The 20,387-nt window shown below is 41.6% G+C and overlaps 1 protein-coding gene across 4 annotated transcripts in view; it reads left to right on the top strand.

Annotated features, from left to right (window-relative positions):
• Positions 1-20,387, top strand: part of PCSK6 (proprotein convertase subtilisin/kexin type 6) — a 346,824-nt gene that overhangs the window by 280,717 nt on the left and 45,720 nt on the right. For 2 of the 4 annotated variants that reach the window (XM_073568833.1, XM_073568832.1), the window contains exons 12-14: positions 6,474-6,662; positions 7,626-7,762; positions 14,209-14,385. In XM_073568833.1, coding sequence (XP_073424934.1) covers positions 6,474-6,662; positions 7,626-7,762; positions 14,209-14,385 — 503 coding nt within the window. Of the gene's footprint in view, positions 1-6,473; positions 6,663-7,625; positions 7,763-14,208; positions 14,399-20,387 lie in introns of those variants that run through there. The other 2 variants (XR_012230962.1, XM_073568834.1) reach the window with 2 other exon arrangements.

Below are 20,387 nucleotides of genomic sequence, written 5' to 3'. Positions count from 1 at the left end.
TAAATATAAGCAATATGTGTGGGAGTCGGAGTCGTGGAGTCGGAGTTGGAGTCGGTGTAAGGGAAATTGAGGAGTCGGAGTCGCAGGTTTGGCTTACCGACTCCACAGCCCTGACTGTAATATCCCACATCATCCCGTCATTGCCACCCGACTACTACCCCTAATATCCCACATCATCCCGTCAGCCAACATTGTTAGGTTGGCGCTGTTACACCGATTAAAATGATACCTGGGTTGGACAAATCCGTCTTTGTTTCTTTTTTTTTTTTTAATCTGTGTTTGAAGTTTTAAATTAATGAGATGCTTCATGCCAGACAAAGAGAAGTTCCTGATTCTGGGCTCCCCCTGCAGTCTGTGTCAGAGGGTGGTCTGTGTCGGCACTGTAATAAATTGTACTATTTCCAGCTTTACAGAAGAACGATAACACCATAGAAATCATAAGAATAATAGGCCTCAGTAGTTACTACAACTGTTTACAAGGAAAACTGTTGTTCATAGCAACGAATCACAGCTCGGCTTCTTTTAAACAGCTCTGGTGAAATGAAAGATGCTTAGTGATTGGTTGGGGCTATGTGGAGTGGGTGTGGCTGATACACACACATGCTTAGTGATTGGTTGGGGCTATGTGGAGTGGGCGTGGCCGATACACACATACATTCATTTTTATATATATATATATATATATATATATATATATATATATATATATATATATATATATATATATACAGTGGTAAATCTGTCTGTTTTCCTTTAAGAATAGTTAGATTTGGAGCTCAGAATTGTGGCCCTGTCAGTTTTACTTTATGCCTATAGTCTTTCTTGCAGTTTTCTTTTTCTCATGAGCTATTTGCCTTGTAGGGTACTATTAATACGACCTAGAATTGTAGAATACATATCTCTCTAGAGTTGAGCAAAACTTTCCCAGGGCCCTGGTCCATTGGTCATATATGTTCTCCAGAGGACTGTTAACTTCCAACTACTGGTCAGCATCTTTAGTGCCTCGTCTGATTAGTAGGCATCTGTAATTTCATGAATTTGTCTAACACTAATCAGAAGAGTTTCCAAGGATGCCGACAGGTAATAGGAAATTCATAGTTCTCTGGATGAGCTACCAGGCACTTACCAGCGTGACTACTAGACCAGTTGTAACAGACCATAGTATACCCCGCGTCAAGACTATACCTGGAGTTAAAGCGTCTGATTATACCTCTGGTGTATAATGGCTTAGACCAATTTATACTCCGGAGTATAAATTGGCCTAACCATTTCATACCCCTTCATGCCAGATTATACCCCCTTAATATCAGCAGTGTTGAGTGATATACATAAGAATTGCTTAATTTTTCACCATCTTATTGGGGGATAAGTTTTTCCAGATAAGTTATGTGAGAAGATGGCTGATTTAAATCTTAAAGATCTTAACACATAGACTTTTAGTACATGAACCAGAAAAACGTCAATCAGTAAAAATATTAGACTTCCACAAACATAATGAGGTAAAGAATCCTGCCGCACTTCACTGTAGTTACACATTAAAAGCAGCTGTGTCTGAGTATGATAGGAAGAGATCTGCACACTTGTCAACCAGAGACAGGGTGAGAAAACCAGTGAAAGGGATAAGACCAAATTTTAATCAAGTGATGAATATTGATCTTGCAATACAATGTGACTGGTAATGGCCAAGTCATTACATCTGAGATTACACTGTTGTCCACTAAGATGAGTGCTTTTACCTTAGAATGCAATTGTAACTTACACAAATACCTTCCCACTACGTGTAAGTCATATTAGGTTATTAAACAATGGCATCTGAAATCTCATTTACAAAAAAATCATAAAATACAGGGGTATGTTGTAGCCTGGAGGGGTATAGCTTGGCCTAGGGCAGTTTATCCCCTGGGGGGGTATGTTGTAGCCTGTAGGGGTATAGTTTGGCCTAGGACAGTTTACACCCCTGCGTACAGTTTGGCCTTGGACAGTTTATCCTCTGGCCAAACTATTCCCATATTTAATTTGGACAGGGGTTCATTTAGCCTGTTACACTGGTTCCTGGGAGTCATTTTCCTCAACTCTATGCCGTTATTTATTTCTTTTTCTTTTTTCTTGTGGGGCTGCTCGGTTTATTAGTTGCCACACTGTAGTTTTCTTTTCCCTATACAAATTAGATGAAATGTGCACATACTAAAGAAGTTACCACTTATGTGGGCATGAAAAAGTCTGGTTGCGATACCATATGACACTCTATAGAAGACCATACTGTTGATAGTTTACCTTGCTGTCTAGGGAGCAAAATGTTGAATTTGCCATACAACTTTATCTGTCTCTATTGGGTGCAGAACTGTTTTTCTTGTTGATAGCCATTAAAAGTCTGACATTTCCAGCTCTTAGTGAGTAGCTGATTGATTTTTGTGTTGGGTGCCAGCAGATAGTGCTGTTTTTGGGAACCCTGTAGATGAAGTCATTCTGTTACATGCCTGGAGTTCTCATGAGAATTTGCTAAAATATTTACACTTAATCTGAGTAATTTTGCCAGTCCCGACTGTGTGCCTCGAAGGAGACTTGTGAAAGCTGCATTCATACTAGGTCACCCAGTAATGTGTGCATACAGCAATCTGTGCAAATATCACTGACACTGATGGGTTAACATAATATTATTTTGTTACTCTGGGTCTTGTATAGAAGATCTACCCTTTTCCCTCCTCTGGTTTCTCATGTCATCACTTTCCTCCTGCCTAATGTTGTTTTTTCATATTGATGCTCTACAAACCAGATTTTGTGGCAGCTGTAATATCGCTAGTCATATTTACAATCGTTCATCCGTATCCAGAAAATGCGGTCATTTTTATTGGATTTTGGATGTGCTGAAGGAATCATGGACGGTGCAGATAGGTTCCTTGCTTAATAATCATACATTATAAATGTGTATCTGTATACATATTAAATCAAGTATAGCACATTAATACAGCGTACGCTGGTATTCAAACATTTCTTTGCATTGTCTGACTTGTTTTCTCCTTTTTTAAACTTAGTATTTTATCCATATTAATCCTATTGCCTCATTTTAACCTCTTCATGTGTATAACTCACTTTAAAATGGAACTGGTTGAAGAAGTCGGCGGTTTCGATGAGTGGCAGCATCTACCAATAAAGGAAGCGTGTATAATTAACATATGGATGGGCTGGGTCCACTTCTATTATTGTTATAGTAGCATTCCCCATCTATGATGTCCTGACAGGTGTTATCTTCATTGGACGACCCCTTTAAAAGCAACCTGTCATTATAAAATGACCTATTTGACATCTGGCCGGTCTGCGTTCTACTTTGAAGTAATGTTCTAATACGTCACAACATAGATCAGTTTCATGACATCATGCGGGAGCAGGGAGTCTGCTGTCAGACACGGCCAGATTCCTCATGGAGGGTGCTTGCCATCTCAACCCTTTCTATCGCTGTATACAGAATAGGAAACGGTGACACTGACAGTGCTTCCTCTTCCAGACCCGGTAATCACGTGATCGTAGGAGACCCAGTCAGCTCTGCTATGCTGTCAGAATTCTGAATTTACCCTGTAACTAGGGCTAATATACTAGCTAGTTGTTTTTTTTTATTTTTACTGTATTTAAATGCTAAATGTCTCCCAAAGAATTTTTATGACCTTATTGCAAGTACAATATGGAAAATAAATGAAAACTCAATAAATAAATAAATAAATAGCAGAAAAAAAGTCCAAATTGCGGTTCGCCTGATTTATATAAAAACTGTTACAGAAAAGTAGCAAGCTATATAATGTGTTTTAGTGGTCCTTTGTGGTCATGAAAAAATTAAACTTAAAGTGAAAAACACGAGCATGAGTGATAAAAAAAAAACCTGAAAATGTTCCTGGTCAGGAGGTGGGGACGATGAAATTATATAATAATCCTGAAATCGTAAAGTTTTCACTCTCGCTACTCAGCCTACGAATATGATGTCAAAAGTAAAGATATTTTTTCAAAAGTCATATCCATACATACAGGATTCTAATGGGTAACGCCTGTGTCGATAGCACAGGAATCTACCATTCACAATAGATTTGGTCAATACGTTAACTGCTTCCCCTCCCTGCACATCGTTCCAGGGATGCTCTGGGATCTGAGCAGAGGATAATCTCCCATATTCAGTGATGTTTCCTATATTTTATCAGTGCAAATGCTTTTTTCTGCATGTTTACAGCTGTCAAGCCAATATACCTTTTCCCAATCCCCAAACCACAATATCTATTTAAAGCAAATCTATTAGAAAATTAAAGAAAAAAAAAATAAACTCACACATTTCAGTTTTTTGCACTATAAGGCCTGTTTCACACATCCTTTTATTTCCAGTACCGGACATGTCCGTGTGTGTATTACGTGTGGCACACGTGTCGCAGTCGCTTGCCGCATCAGTACCACACAGCCACCGAGGAAGAAGCGCTGTTCTCCATTGGCAGGTGCTGAAGCCGGCTGTCGTCATTCTCCCCTGCTCTGCCAGCATGCAGAGGAGAATGATAAGCGTTATATTAAAGTCCGAACGACAGCAGGTTGGGGCTGTGGAATACCCCGATCATCCACACCTACTGTCACTGTTATTAGCGGTAGCAGGTGTCGGATGATGGGGGTAAGAGTCCCAAAAGCCCCTACCGTCTGTCGTTCGGACTTTAATATAACGCTCATCATTCTCCTCTGCTCGCCGGCAGAGCAGGGGAGAATGATGAGAGCCGGCTTCAGCACCTGCCACCGGGGAAGAGCGCTTACTGTAGCGCTTCTTCCCCGGTGCCGATACGTGACACACAGAGGACATCAATGTGTGTTCTACGTGTGCAAGACGTTTTGCCGTCCGTGCTGTCGGGAAAAAAAGCGGACTTCTCAGCATGTTTTGCCAACGTACATAGTCTGTGGAGACACATTGAAGTGCACAGACCCATTCATTTGAATTTTAATGTGTCTACGTGAGTACATGTTTCTGGTACGTGTGAAAACTGTCACCACACGTACCGGAGACACGGACGTGTGAAAGAGGCCTAAAAGTAATTTCGTTATTTTGTATTTTTGCAAATGTATTACTATTTTATAAAAAAGAATTTGTTTTAATTTTATTTTTAATATAACGCTTTGAAAGATCTGTGCTTTTCACAACATTACAGCCTGTACCCAGATATAGCTGGGTCATGCATTTACTGTGGTGCAGGCCTAAAGCTTAGGACACTGCTATATAAATGTGTTTAACAGTTCTTAAAGATAGAGTTAAGTGGGTGATTTGTGCACAAAACAAAGTACTTGCTAAATGCACTAAATGTGAACGGACACTGAATATTCATGGCATGTTCAACACTTTTCTAAATCGCTTGCTGATATGCAGTGATATTCATTGACAGTGTGAAACTCTGCCCTGACATCTGTGTAAATGCTCTAATTAGGAAAGGAAATTCACTAGTACAATGGACGCTCAAGTGGAAATCTTCTGCGCTACATATCTTACCAAATATACATGTGTCCTTTGAGTGCATTGCAGTAAGTTAAATGGAAAGATTATGGGCTCTATTCATTATTGCATTTGCTCCTCTTTTTTGTCAAATTTTTGGTGTTTTTATACTTTGTTCACTGTGTCAGTGAACAAAGTTCTGGGCTTCTAGATGTTTTCACCAGATTCATCATTTGGGATTTTTCGAATTTCATGAATTCAGCGCAAAGATAATAAACAACACAAGGCAGAAAAAGCAAATTGATTTAAAAAAAAAAAAATCGCAATTGATTAATCGGAGCCTATGTTCATATAAAAGTTATTCGTTTCCTAAGGGGACTATTGAAGTAAATAAAAAGTGTAAAAAAAAAAAGTTTTAAAAATTATTTAAATTTAAAAAATCACTCCTTTTGCCCCTTTCAAAATAAAAAAAAAATTGGTATGTCTGCATGCAGAAATGTCCAATCTATAAAAATATAAAAACAATTACCGGTAAACTGTGTAACAAGAAAAAAAATCAAAACTGTAGAATTAGTTTTTTTTGGTCGCCACAATGTTGCATTAAAATTCAATAACAGGCGACCAAAACATCTTTTTTATTCCAAAATGGTATAAATAAAAACATAACCTTGGCGTACAATAAATAAACCCTCACACAGCCTCAGGCTCCAATAAATGGAGATGTCTCTGGGAAACAGTGCTTGTTGTTGTTCGGTTTTTTTTTTCCGACCTCAAATAAAAAAGAACCCGTGCATGTTTAGTATCTGCAAACTCTTAATGGCTAGTTGCTGATCTGCCATTCCCTTGGGACTCCAACTACAGAGTATGGAGCTATCTATGGTGTTCAGCTCCATTCCCGTTTTACGTTTGGCCACCACTAGCTGATTGGTGGCAGTGCCAGCTGTTCAGTACCCACCAATCTGATATTGATGACATAGCCTATGGATAACCCTTTTAACTGTTTCCTACTTTGTGTTTTTCATCTTTTAATTAGATTTATTAGAGCTGACCAGCTCATACGAACCACCACACAGACCGATGCTTGTGCAGACCACAGCGGGCAGCATGTGGCGTACCTCGAGCATGTTGTTGTAAGGGTCACCATATCCCATCCACGCAGAGGGGACCTACAGATAAACCTAATTTCTCCATCGGGGACAAAATCTCAACTTCTGGCTCGCAGGTAAGTTACTTATACCCATCATGTTGTCCTTGTGTGCAGACCTAATATTCCTTGAGTATTCATCTGGTCACGTTGGATGCCAATCACTGGTCACAGCATAGTGATATCAACACTGTGACCAGCATTCAGTTGTGATGGGCATCTGACATTTGCATTGAGGGACAGATTCACAAGATTGGCAATTGAAAGCCTGTGGTGGAAGCTGTGAAGAAGGGATTTTTTTTTTTTTTTTAAACCAATGGTAAATTAAAGAAATTGCCTAGAGTGTATATTAGCATGTGGAAATACCTGCATACTCTGGAAACAAAAGTAAATTTCTCTGTTATCTTGGCTTCTGCTAGCAGATTGTTTAGATGGTGGGGCTGTTCCTCAGGGGCCGAGCTTTGTTTCTGGTCTTCTGTGACATAGAGCAGTGGAGGAGGGCTCCTTACAGCCAGAGATGGTTATTGCTGGAGGTGTATGGTCTGAATGGGAGAAAATGTAAAAAAAATAAAGGTTGCTGGTATTTTTATAATCTTATTGTAGGAAAAATACGAAACCTAATATAAACTTGTCTTCAACCAAGACATTGGTTGTCAAGAGTGGAAAACCACAAAATCTATTTCAGTGTAGGTGTCAAGAGGATTTAAGTGTGCTAACATGAATAAGAATAAACCTCAAAGCTTGAAACGGGGAATCAGATTTCACCATTCCGAAATATTGCTTTTGGCTATGTGGACAGTTTTTTGTTCCTGAGTTTTGAGACCAGAAATTGTGCGGAAACTTAGTTTTTGAGTAATTTTTGAGATTTGGAGGTGGATTTGGAGAGTTTCTGCTCATCGCTGCAGACTTTGACTTCAGTGCAAAAAGAGCTCAGATTGTCTATGTATTAGCGTGAGCAGCAGACTTGGCTATTAGGTAGCCACAATGTGAGAAGTAGTTAGGGGCTAAACTTCTTGAATAAGCAGCTGTTTTGTCTTACAGGACGTTTGATTACTCAAATGAAGGCTTCAAGAACTGGGAGTTCATGACTGTTCATTGCTGGGGCGAAAAAGCTGAAGGGGAATGGATGCTGGAAATTCATGACATTCCATCACAGCTGCGTAATCCCGAGACCCAGGGTAACGTTTATATATTTATATGGAAAACGGGCAGACTAAATATAAGCCGCACATTAACATTTACTAAATATATTTTCCTACATATTTGAATATAATAATAATCTTTATATAGCGCCAACATATTCCGCAGCGCTTTACAGTTTAACAGCTTCAAAACACAAGTCATAAGTAACAACGTTAAGAATACAATAATTAAAGTAAAATAAGATGACCCTGCTCGTGAGAGCTTACAATCTACAATGAGGTGGGGGAGATACAGAGTACAGGTGTGTATTTACAATGGTGTATTTACAATGATGGCCCAGCCATCTTGAGGGAGTGAGGGATGGATGGAGATAGTGAACGGGCTACTCACGCACACTTACACATAGAATGACTTTGATTAGTGAACATGATAGGCTGCTCTGAACAGATGTGTTTTGAGGGAGCGCCTGAAACTGCAAATTGTGGATAGTCCTAATTTCTTGGGGTAGAGCATCCCAGAGGATTGGGGCAGTGCGGGAGAAGTCTTGGAGTCGGGTGTGGGAGGTGCGGATTAGTGCAAAGGTTAGTTTTTAGTTAGTATTTAGGTATAACTGATTCTCACCCCTCTTCGGTGACACGTTGGATGCTGGCATAGAGGGCAGGTCCCAATTTTTGGCTTTTAATACAAGTTTAGTTCAGTTTTCCCCTCATATGCACACACATATATAGTTCTCGTTTTCTTTTATATGATCTATATATGACCTATATATATTGTAGTGTTTGTGTTAGTGTGTATATACAGTATGTGTATGTATGTGTATCTATAATATAAATATTATATTTATTGTTGTGTGTGTCCCCTCTTTGAGACCGCACTGTGGAAATTAAAAATCTGAAACTATTATGCCCTAGCAAAATCTAACAAGCCTGGCTATTTTTCTGGAGTGCTGGGAGTTTTTTGGTCAGACCGTAGTGGCAGATTTATGAAACTGAGTTAAGGTCCCCCATATACATGAGATAAAAGTCAGCACTTTCCTCTGATTTCAGTTGTATCGGCCGACCATCTAATGCCACACGACAGAATATGTTGAGGAGCATAAGGATCTGGTGGTTGGAATTTATTTTCCCGATTCTTTCAGTTGGAAAATAAATAAATCCAGCATTGGCTGTCTTGGAGAACACACGAGTGCTTGGCCGAGCTTGGTGTTCTTTGTCTGTGGAGGAGAGCTATCAGCCGAACTACAGTTTAGCCGACAGTCATCTAATGTGGATGGCCAACACACAAGAAAATTTTTTTGCTGCCCATTGCAAATAGTCAGTTTTAGATTTTGTGCTTAAAAATATCAAAGGCTGCTTTGGGCAGTAGTCAATTTTTCTTTTACACGGTTTTCTTGAATCTGAACAAATGGCTGAGACGATAAACTTTTAGTAATGTTGTCAGTGAGAATGTCCATGTCCTAATGACCCCATCTTGGCCCAAGAGATGGTACGCGATAGTCCAATGGGGCACCTTTTTTTTAGAAGACTGGAAATGCCAAACTTCTCACCTGTTCTCCTTCTTTACCCTAGCCTATAAACATTAAAAAAATGTCTCAAGTGAAGATCTGCATATTATGTAGAGTCCGTTCCCATTTCATACCTCTTTTACCATTAATTTGCTTAGTAAGGAGGATCCCAGCTTGACATCAGCTAAGTAAAGAAAATCGGGGGCCTGGAGAGGATGTTGACCACAAGATGTTCTCTCGGGTGGGTGAGGAGCAGCAGCCAACTTACATAAGAAATGGACTGTCAGCCCACGTGCTGATCCCAGATCAAACAGCGATAAGTTGAACATCTGTCAGTGTGCGAGGAATGGGCCGGGAAGGGTGAGAACATGAGTCTATAATGAGCATTAGTCATGGTGCTTATTCATATTATGTGTTTTCTCTCACTGAAAACAAAACATTTCCATCAAAAACACACATTTAACTTCTCTGCTTAACTGTTTAAATGCATGTGGGTTATATAAGGTTCTGGGTCTTTTTTACTTTGTCTAAATATCACGTGTCATAAATATAGTTATAGTTTAACAATTGGCACCATGTAAGCTGTAATATTCATATATAATATTTAGAGATGCCAAATATATTGATTCTTAATTTTTTTCTATTTCTTTATATTTTTTTTATTGAATTGAATATTCAATAGTGTCCCTGCTGTCATGCACTTCATAGCGTTGCCTCCTCATTTCATTTTATTAAATTGTCAAAAAAAATTACAGTAAATGTGAAAAAAAAATAACTTTGTACGAAAACAAATGAGTCACTTTGTGAAAAGATTTGTCCCTTGCATGCTCCACACCCCCGCAATTAACCCTGATAAATATAGAGGAGCTAAAGATATACAGTTCATCCAGCAAACGGTAATTTATTCATGACATTGTATTGCACAGCATAACGCGACGAAGGTGCTGACAACTCCTTCAACAGATGTTACTTCTAAATGCAAAGAGATGTAACTAAGAAAGTTTGCATACTTCGAAAAAAAAATTGCTCTGTGAAAGAAGTCATGTGCTGCCTTGGGGTGCTCTAAACTATGGAACTACATAGTTAACCTAAACATTTTTGCTAATAACCAATGAACACTAGCTACAGCAAAGGTAGAACTATTAAAATATTACTTTTAATATGAAATGATTAAAAAGCCTCTTGGCCATCCAGAGACAAAACAACCATATATATAGACCACAATGTTCAGAATCCATTGTATGATGCCTAAGAGATGTATCACAAAGTAGACCAATGATCAGGGAAATGCTGTAGATATATTATATCTTGACTTCAGCAAAGCATTTGACAAAGTATCTCTCACCACCCTTATGGAAAAAAATGACTAAATATGGAATGGACAAGGCAACTGTTAGGTGGATTCATACCTGGCTTAGTGATCGGACCCAAAGAGTGGTCGTAAATGGCTGCAAATCCAGTTGGAAGAATGTCTCAAGTTGGGGTACCACAGGGTTCTGTCCTGAGCGCTGTATTGTTCAACATCTGTATCAATGATTTAGATGAAGGAATTGAGGGTAAACTGATTAAATTTGCTTTGGTGACAAAAAGGTGGGAGGGATAGCTAATACTAGAGGAGAGAGAGGATTCAAAAAGATATAAACTGGAGCAGTGGGCAGCAACTAACAGAATGGTTTTTAACAGGGAAAAATGCAAAGTACTACATCTGGGCAATAAAAATGAAAAAAGCATATACAGAATGGGGGGAATAGGGCTAAGCAGCAGCACATGTGAACAAGACTTGGTATAGTAATAGATCATAAGCTAAACAGTGTGATGCAGCAGCAAGAAAGGGAAATACAATTCTGGGATGTATTAGCAGAAGCATACAGTCTAGATCACGTGAAGTAAATATCCCCCTCCTCTTTGGTCAGACCTCATCTGGAATACTGTGTCCTGTTTTAGGCACCACATTTTAAAAAAGACATGAACAAACTGGAGCAAGTTCAGAGAAGAGTGACCAGAATGGTGACCATTCTGCAAACCATGTCCTATGAGGAACGGTTACAGGATTTGGGAATGTTTAGCTTGCCAAAAAAAAGACTGAGAGGTGACTTAATAGCTGTCTGCAAATATCTCAAGGGCTGTCACATTGTAGGAGGATCATCTTTATTCTCATTTGCACAAGAAAAGACTAGAAGCAATGGGATGAAACTGAATGGGAGGAGACAGATTTGATATTAGAAAAAATGTTGACCGGGTGATCAATGAGTGGAACAGGCTGCCACGAGAGGTGGTGAGTTCTCCTTCCATGGAAGTCTTAAAACAGAGGCTGGACAGACATCTGTCTTGGATGATTTAGCGAATCCTGCTTTGAGCAAGGGGGTTGGACCAGATGACCCAGGAGGTCCCTTCCAACTCTACCATTCTATGATGTCCAATACAAGCACAACATAAACTGTAGCCGTAAAGAAGTTTGGCGAAAACCATAAGAAATATTAATTTTTCGGGAATGTATAAATATAAGAACGATTTCACCCATTACTATTCGCCCTTGGGTTTCCTAGGGAAGTTTTTCAAAACCTTTAGTATATATTAGTGGGGGCATATTAGTTAGAAGGCACACATTACCCCATACAAAGGATTTTCTTTGCCCTCCAGGTGCTCCCACCAACTCGGGACACTTTTTTCATTTTCTACGGATTCATCAGGGTAGTGTTTTTATGGTATTAGGAGCAGTGTCAAGACTGCTGGGATAGATATACAAGACAACATTTGCAGCCATTTAACATACTATATATCACACTCTAGCTCCTTTCCTTAAATAATGGCGGTACCCAAGCATTATTTCCAGACACCGTTGTAATAGGACATTACTTCCGGGTCGTCCTGCTGTGAAACGCACCCACCTTAGTTAAATGGAACGAACGCATCCTCACTGGGGGCGTCTTTTTGTGACCCACATCCATCCTGTCTGCGTGACCACTCGCGTTACTTCCGGTGATAATGAACCAGTGGTGGGACATCATTTCTTATACCTCCATTCTCAGGGAGGCACAAGGTGCGTCCATATGCATAATATGGGAGCTTGCCCAACGGAGCCGCTCCCCTACTAGCGTTCTAAGTGGGGAAATAAGCCCACCCTTAACTTTTGACTCTCATATCACCGCTGCGTTTTGAAGGATTAAGCCGGTAAAAGAAATTGGGCAAGAGCCATGAATTGTCATTAATTTGTTTAATAAGTGGGTTTTAGGCAAAACTGCCTTCTAATTCTGTTCCACAAACAGATCATATCTTAGTTATTATGAAAGTAAATGGGTAGATGACCATAAATGATTCTTTTATCTTGCGCACAACAATTGAGGAGGGAAGGGGGAGAGAAAGAAGGGGACAGAGAAGGACGAAGCAAGTGTAAAGCAGCAGTGTCCACGCTGTGCAGTTATGAGGCAGTGACCCAAGCAAGTTCAAAACAAAAAGGTTTTTAATGTCCAACAAAACTCACTCAGTGCACAGCACGCTATATCTTCCGAATCGCAGCCGGGTAAACAAAACTCCAGTCCTGGGCAGTTGCCGTGAGCGACGCACTGCCGGGTATGCAGGGAGGGTTGCCAGTACACCTGCTCTGTTTCCTCACCAGGGCAACACTGAACAATTCAACCTCCCTGTAGGGTTTTATTTTCCTTTTCCAACCTGTGGCCATAGGCCACTCATAAGACCTGGGCGCTGGAGGAAACGGACCGGACCCCACTACCTTCCTGCAGTTCGTTTAAAAAATAAAAGCCCATACCGGGTTTTCCTAAACAAACTCCTTGGTCCAAATAGCTTGACCAGGTTTGAACTTACTTTTATTCTGCCCTGCGAGTCACAAACACGTTACTGTGATCACAAGGCACTCCATCAGATCTAATACATTTCAGAGCACATCCTGGGGGACACATAGCGACCCTCACATATGACACCGGTCACTGCCTCACACAAGGGACAGGGACTCTACAAATGGATTTAATGAAATTTATCAATTGTGATTTTCCAGCTGATACATTTTAGTCGGTGGTGCAAGTTGCTCATAATGACAAGTGCAAGCTAAGATTATATTCTTGAAAGTGAAATACTTTATAATGTTATAAGAGTGCAAATCATATAACGCTCCTGAAATTCTTATCTCCAGAATATCCTTTACAACAGAACACCTAAAATTATCCTATTCATTGATTTGCACTATTATAATATAAAATATTTTGCACTCAACAATGGTTTCTTGTACTGTATATACAGAAAGTCGGTGTCCTTCCTCTGTCAGCAGCACCTTTCTGATTTTTTTTTAAATTGTTTAGAAAAATGTATTTAATAGAATAATAACTTTATGACTTATGTGAACTGTCACTTCTTTTGTTACTGGGTAATACACAGATCTGGTTTGGGATTACATTACATTTTTAACCGGTCTGAAAACTTTTAAGAATTAATTTTCATTTATGAAGTATATTCCGAACTGTATTCTTTATGTACTGATTTACAAAGTGAAGACATTGGTCTTAGTGTACGTGCCCACAATTCGGAGCACATGTTACAGCATAGTGGATGGGACTTCAAGAAATCCAATGCCCACTATGCGTCCACAGATACCCGCGGCTCACCTATGGAGACAGACGTGTGGCGCATCTTTCCAGACTGCGTCTCCGCAAGAGAAATTACATCGATTAGAAGAATGTATTGAAAGTTGTAAATCTGCACGGGTCATTAAATACATACGGATTTACCTGCATTCAATAGAAGGCAGCGCTTTGGACGCAGCGAACATGTGCTGCGACCAAAGCGCTGCTAGTTCCGGATCGTGGGCACCCATCCTTAGTCGCCCTACTCAAAGATGAAAAAAAAAAAAAAAAAATAATCAGTTTTTCTGTCTTCTGGCACTGGGTTGGTATCTTGGTGCCCCTTCTGTGTACAGTACATTCTGATTTGTCTATCATTTATCAAGTTCTCAATTTGGTGTTCTAGGGAAGCTGAAAGAATGGACCCTGATTCTTTATGGTACTGCTGAGCATCCATATCACCCCCTGAGCTTTCATCATACAAGAACAAAAGCCCTGGATTTATCCAGCATCGATATGGAGCCATCTAAACTTGCATTCTTTCAAAGTCCTTTTGATTTTGAGGAAGAGGACGAGTATTCAGGTACAAGTCTAGGGTATGTCATGCATGTACAAAGTCGCTTAACAGATGTATCGCTATATTCTTACAGTTGCATGTGTAATTGTTAGTCTTTTCTCAAAATTAGTTGATCAGAAGTCAGGTCATTACAGATATAGCAACTGAGACCTAAAGAAAGAATTGCGACCCCTCTCAAAAAATATCATGCTTAAGGAATGTCCTCACATTTTCATTACTTGAATCCACTGGATACAATTGTACTCGGTCAAATTAATGATCGTTCTCCGCTAAACAGCCTGAAACTCAGACACACTGTAGCAAACTGCAGATATTTGTGCAGCTACTTTATCACACTTGGCTCACAAACAATTGCTTGGACTAGATACAGTTCGATCCACTTTTCAGCTGAGACCCGGAATAGCGGAGTCCTGGATTGCACTCTCTGTATGAGGAGTGTTCTCATTCACTGCCTACAAACAAATATCTCGATAATGGGGAGCAGTTGACACACAACGTTTTAGGCTATGTTCACGTTTCTCTTCGGTCATTATGGTCTGTTTTGTTTTAGGAGCAAAAAAAGAGAATTAATTTACCAAACGGATCTGTTGCAAAAGTGATTAAGAAGTGGGGACCCATGGAGTGTTATGGGGTACATCTTTTTTTTTTCTTTTTTTTTTTTGTTTTATTTTAGAATGGAAGGAAAAGCACATCATGTAGAACTTTTTGACATATAACAGAACCCCGACTGATCCCATAATAATCACTGATGTACATCTGCCTCTGTTTACATAGTTTATGCCGCAGTTCCATTTTGGACATTAATTCGGTTTCTAAAATTGATAGAAAAACCAGGCCCAAATGGAAACATGAACATAGCCTTAGAAAGTTGTATACGTTTTCATTGACGCCAAAACCTCTTTACGGATTATTGTGAAGAAAAATTGCAATTTGTTCCAAAGTCAAAAATCTGCATAGCTAATAACCAGAATGGCATCTCATGAAGATTTCTACTCTTAACTACTTAAGATTTCCGCACTAAAAGTTTCTGACCTGAGCACAGAGATGAATGTAAAAGATATACTCGATGTGAGCATGGCATCGAGGCGGGTAATGCCAGGGTCAGTGACTTCTGGACTTATTTTTGTATCATGTCTCCAAGATGTTTTATTAATTTGGGCAGAAAATAACTTTCTTTTCCACACAAGTTCTGTTTGGTTTCGGACTGGATGCATATATAATGTATGATTTGAGCTGCTGGGATTCATTCTTGAACTTGTAGCTTCAATGCTGAAAAGATCAAGAATGTAAACTGAGGCTAAGCTGCTCCCAGCTGCAGAGGAAAGAGGGGAAATGATGGTAATCTGTGTCTTCAGAAAACATAATCACAAGTTAAGATGCTTCTCCAAGTTCTACTTATCATGAAACACTGGAAAGTTTTGCAGTAATGCAGAGCGTTGCCAATGATGTGAAAAATGAAATCGGCCACGTGGTATTGTTGAGCAGCCATCTCTACACTGCTAGGTCAGTCTCTGCGGGAATATTTCTGTACCCATCTTGTGCCTGCAAGTAAACGACTGAAAGATTCTCATGATAGAGATGTATGCACTATAAATTGACCATTATAATCTCTGAATCATGCAACTTTCAGAACTAAACATTTTATATACACATTCACGGTTGTTCATTTATTCTTTCAAATGTGTTAAAGGCTATGAATATGGAAAAATCTTTTACATATGTTATTAGTTACCTTTTAGCTAATAAAATTGTACTAAGTTTCTTCTTTCATGTAATTTCATGACCTCCTGATATGAATTTTGAAACCAAGTTTCAGATTATTGTATTGTGGGAGTGTTTCTTCCAGTAATATAGGCTGCATGTAAGCTATTTACATATCAAGGATACTGCTGTCTTCATTAGTACAGCTTCTATACTGCAAGGCCTCATGTGTTTTGACTCTCTATAACCTATTTTCTCTGCCCGTCCTGAGGCTGTATATGCTTTCTTCTCTTTTCTGCATTCTTCAGATCTGTGTATAATGCCCTCCTTACTATAATATCTAACATTGAGAGAAGAGCGGGTTAGAGGGGGAGAGAGCTGTGAGTAGCAGTACTGTTGGATTTGTAACATTTTGCAAATCAAATAGATCATAAAAGGCTCAGAGATGGTCTGCAGCAGCAAATTGGTAGAAACATTTTAATGTCCAATAAATGAATAATAACATTTCTGTGCAATTAAAGATCTTGTAAAACTGGTGAGATCAGAAATAATTAAAATGGTAAACACAGACAACGTAGTACAGTGTAGTCATTTTGGAGTTAACCTGGTGCTACAGATGCTGGCACTTTTAAAATTGAAAATCACTGCTAGTTGCCTTTTCTGTACACATGGAAGACAACACTTAAGGGGCGGCCTGCTACTGGACAACTCCATCTTAATCAATTCAGGCTCCTTTTTACATTGTGGCGCAGACTACCTTCTCTGGGGGCACGGACACAGGACCTGGGTAAGCCAGTCCACAACGCTTAACCCCTTCCCTGCAGCAAGCTCTAAGCAGCATATACATGCAATATGTCCAAAGGCACTTTAGAAAAGTAATAGCGCACACTGTAGTTTATACCTCATGTACCGCGTGTAATGCCACACTACCACGGAGGAACCCCACTGCAATCTGTGAAGCCTGCGACACCTCATGCTCACAGGAGCCCTCCGCTAATGCAGACCCTAGTGGACCTAACCCACCCGAGTGGGCCACGTCCCTGGCACAGTCCATGGCTAAGGCTATAGAATCCTTCCGTGATTCCTCCTCAAGCTGCGGCATCAGTTTACCTTGCAAAGAAGGCCCCTCAGCCATTCGAGAGTCTTCCTCAGACAGGGTACGGACAGCAGCAGAGGATGTCCAATCTTCTAGGAAACGTCCCCGTAGCTCATCCCTGAGGCATTCTGGTGCCTTGGCGTCTGCTAGCTCTGGTTCCCGTTCCCCCTCCCCTGGGGTTCGCAGCGAACACGACTCCGAATGAGTCGGGTGCGGCCGTAGACCCGGACCCGCTAGAGTACCCAGGAGTCTCTAGATGCCCTCATTGAAGTGGTTCATAAGGCTCTGAGAGTAGATGATGAGCCTGGAACTAGTCCTGATCACACTGTGTCCTTTAAAAGGACCAAATGTCCTCACAGGGTTTTTACAAACCACCCTAAGTTTACTGACCTTGTTCACAGACATAGAAGTCGCTCGGACAAGCGATTCACAGGGCAAAAGCTGCTAGAAGCATGGCACCCCTTTTGCCCCCACTTTAAGAAAAGACTGGACGGAGTCTCCGTCAGTGGATTCTCCCATATCACGGTTAGCTTCCAAAACTCTAATGTCTTTGTCCGACGGCTCGTCTATTAAAAACTCCACTGACCGTCAGATTGACAATCTTGCACAGTCAGTCTTTGAGGCTGCTGGAGCAGCACTCTTCCCTTACATTGCCACCACCTGGATGGCCAGAGCTATGGTAACCTGCGCTGAGGCCCTAGCCAAGACCAGTCAAGACAATAACCTACCTCCCGAGGCGGTCAGTCTCGCTTACCAAATTGCCCAGGCCGCGGATTATGTGGTACATGCCTCCCTAGATGCAGCTAACTGCGCTGCACTTACAGCTGCAAATGCCATTGCCACCTGGAGAGCCCTATGGCTTCAAGAGTGGCGAACAGACTTCTCTTGCAAAAAATCTCTAACTTCTCTGCCTTACCAGATCGGGCGTTTTTATTCGGAGAAAAGCTTGACCAAATTATCTCGGACGCTACTGGAGGAAAGAGCAAATTCCTCCCTCAGCAACGACCCAGTAGGTCCTTTCGAAGCCCCAGCAACAGGTTCGCCTCCGGCCTTTTCGCAGTACCGCAGGCTGGTCATCCACAACCACTTCCTCCAGTTCAGGGATTCACAACCTTCATTCAAGCCCTCTCATTCCTGGAGATACAGACCATCATGGTCCGGACCAAAAGGTACCTCTTCCCACAAGTTCTCTGCTCAGTGATCATTGCAGTATCCAGAAGACACAGACAGGGTAGGCGGCCATCTACTCCTATTTTGCCAGATCTGGCTGGCCGTCGTTCACGACCAATGGGTCAGAGATCTGGTGTCTTCAGGATACAAAATAGAATTCGTGTCGCCCCCGCCAACACATTTCTTCCGGTCCCGTCTTCCAAAGACAAAGGCGCATGCAGACCCATTTTATCAGGCCATTAATGCGCTCCGCAACAACTGAGTTGTTGTCCCGGTCCCACACACAGACCGGTTCAAAGGGTTTTACTCAAACCTGTTCGTGGTCCCAAAGAAGGATGGAATCATGTGTCCCATCCTAGACTTAAAATTGTTGAACAAGTTTGTCAAAGTGCGTCATTTCAGAATGGAATCTCTCCGTTCTGTTATCACCTCACTGGAAAAAGGGAAATACCTTGCGTCTGTCGACATCAAGGACGCATATCTTCACATTCCAATCTTCTCAGGTCTTCAAAGATTTCTGCGATTCCCCATCAGAGACGAGCATTTTCAGTTCAAAGCCTTGCTCTTCGGTCTCGCCACTGCCCCCAGAGTGTTCACCAAGGTCATGGCAGCCGTCATGTCTATCCTGCACTCTTGGGGCATGGTGATTCTGCCCTACCTAGATGACCTCTTCATCAAAGGATCGTCCCTTCAGGCCTGCGCAGAAAGTGTCAGTGTCCATGGAGATGCTCACTCGTCTAGGTTGGTTGGTGAACCTGAGCAAGTCCTCCCCAGCCCCATCCCAGAAAATTTCCTTTTTTGGGATGTTCCTGGAAACTTCCCGAAGGTTGGCAATTCTCCCTCCAGAAAAGATTTCAGCACTGATCCGGGGAGCCCGGAAGCTTTCTCTTGCGGTTCGGCATGCAGGTCCTGGGGAAAATGGTGGCGGCAATCAAATCAGTACCGTTCTCTCAGCTACATCTCCGTCCTCTGCAGCAAGCATTGCTGTCAACGTGGGACAGAAATCCGTCCTCTCTGGACCGCCGGTTTCGCCTGTCACTCCAGTCTCTGAAGTGGTGGACATTGTCATCCTCATTGAATCAGGGAAAGTCTTTTCTTCAAGTTCACTGGCTGGTGGTGACCACCAACGCTAATCTCCGAGGTTGGGGAGCGATCTTCCGTAACCACACTGCTCAGAGATGCTGGTCCATTCAGGAATCGCGCCTCCTGATCAATATTCTCGAAATCTGGGTAATCAGACTAGCCCTTCAGCAATTCCATCAGCTTCTGGCCGGTCGTCCCATCCGGATCCAGTCGGACAACGCCACAGCAGTGACGTACATCAATTGTCAGGACGGCACACGAAGCACAACAGCGATGCATACATTCTGCAATGGGCTGAGACCAATCATTCAGTGATTTCTGCAGTTCATATTCCGGGAGTGGAGAATTGGGCGGCAGATTTTCTGAGCCGTCAGGGCCTGGCCTCAGGAGAGTGATCCCTTCAGCCGCAAGTCTTTCAGCAGATTTGCAACGCTGGGGAACACCAGATGTAGACCTCATGGCCTCCAGGCTAAACGCCAAAGTTCCGGCATTCGTAGCTTGGTCCACCGACCCATTAGCCGTCGGGTCAGATGCCCTGGTGCTTCCGTAACATCAGTTTCGCCTCCCTTACATTTTTCCACTGCTTCCGCTAATCCCAAGGGTCATCCGGAAGATCAAGGCGGAAGGAATCCCTGTGATTCTCGTCGCACCAGACTGGCCATGCCAAGCGTGGTACGCTGACCTAGTGCAACTAGTCGCCTACGCCCCCTAGCAGTTACCAGACCGTCCAGACCTTCTCTCTCAGGGGCCAATCTACCGCCAGAACTCTGAGGTTCTGAGTTTAATGGCCTAGCCATTGAAACCTGTATTCTAGCCCAGTCCAGCTTCTCACAAACAGGTAGCTTCCACTATGATTAATGCTCGAAAACCTACATCCATGCGCATTTACCATCGCATCTGGAAGGCCTTTTTCGTTTGGTGCAAAACCTGCGGATGTTCACCACTTGTGTTTTCTATT

Source organism: Dendrobates tinctorius, unplaced genomic scaffold (assembly GCF_039654945.1).
Source record: "Dendrobates tinctorius isolate UK_male_01 unplaced genomic scaffold, ASM3965494v1 ptg000022l, whole genome shotgun sequence".
In the NCBI taxonomy this organism is placed as follows: Eukaryota; Metazoa; Chordata; class Amphibia; order Anura; family Dendrobatidae; genus Dendrobates; species Dendrobates tinctorius.
Note: the sequence above shows the minus strand (reverse complement) of the source record. Positions and strands in the feature narration are given on the sequence as shown.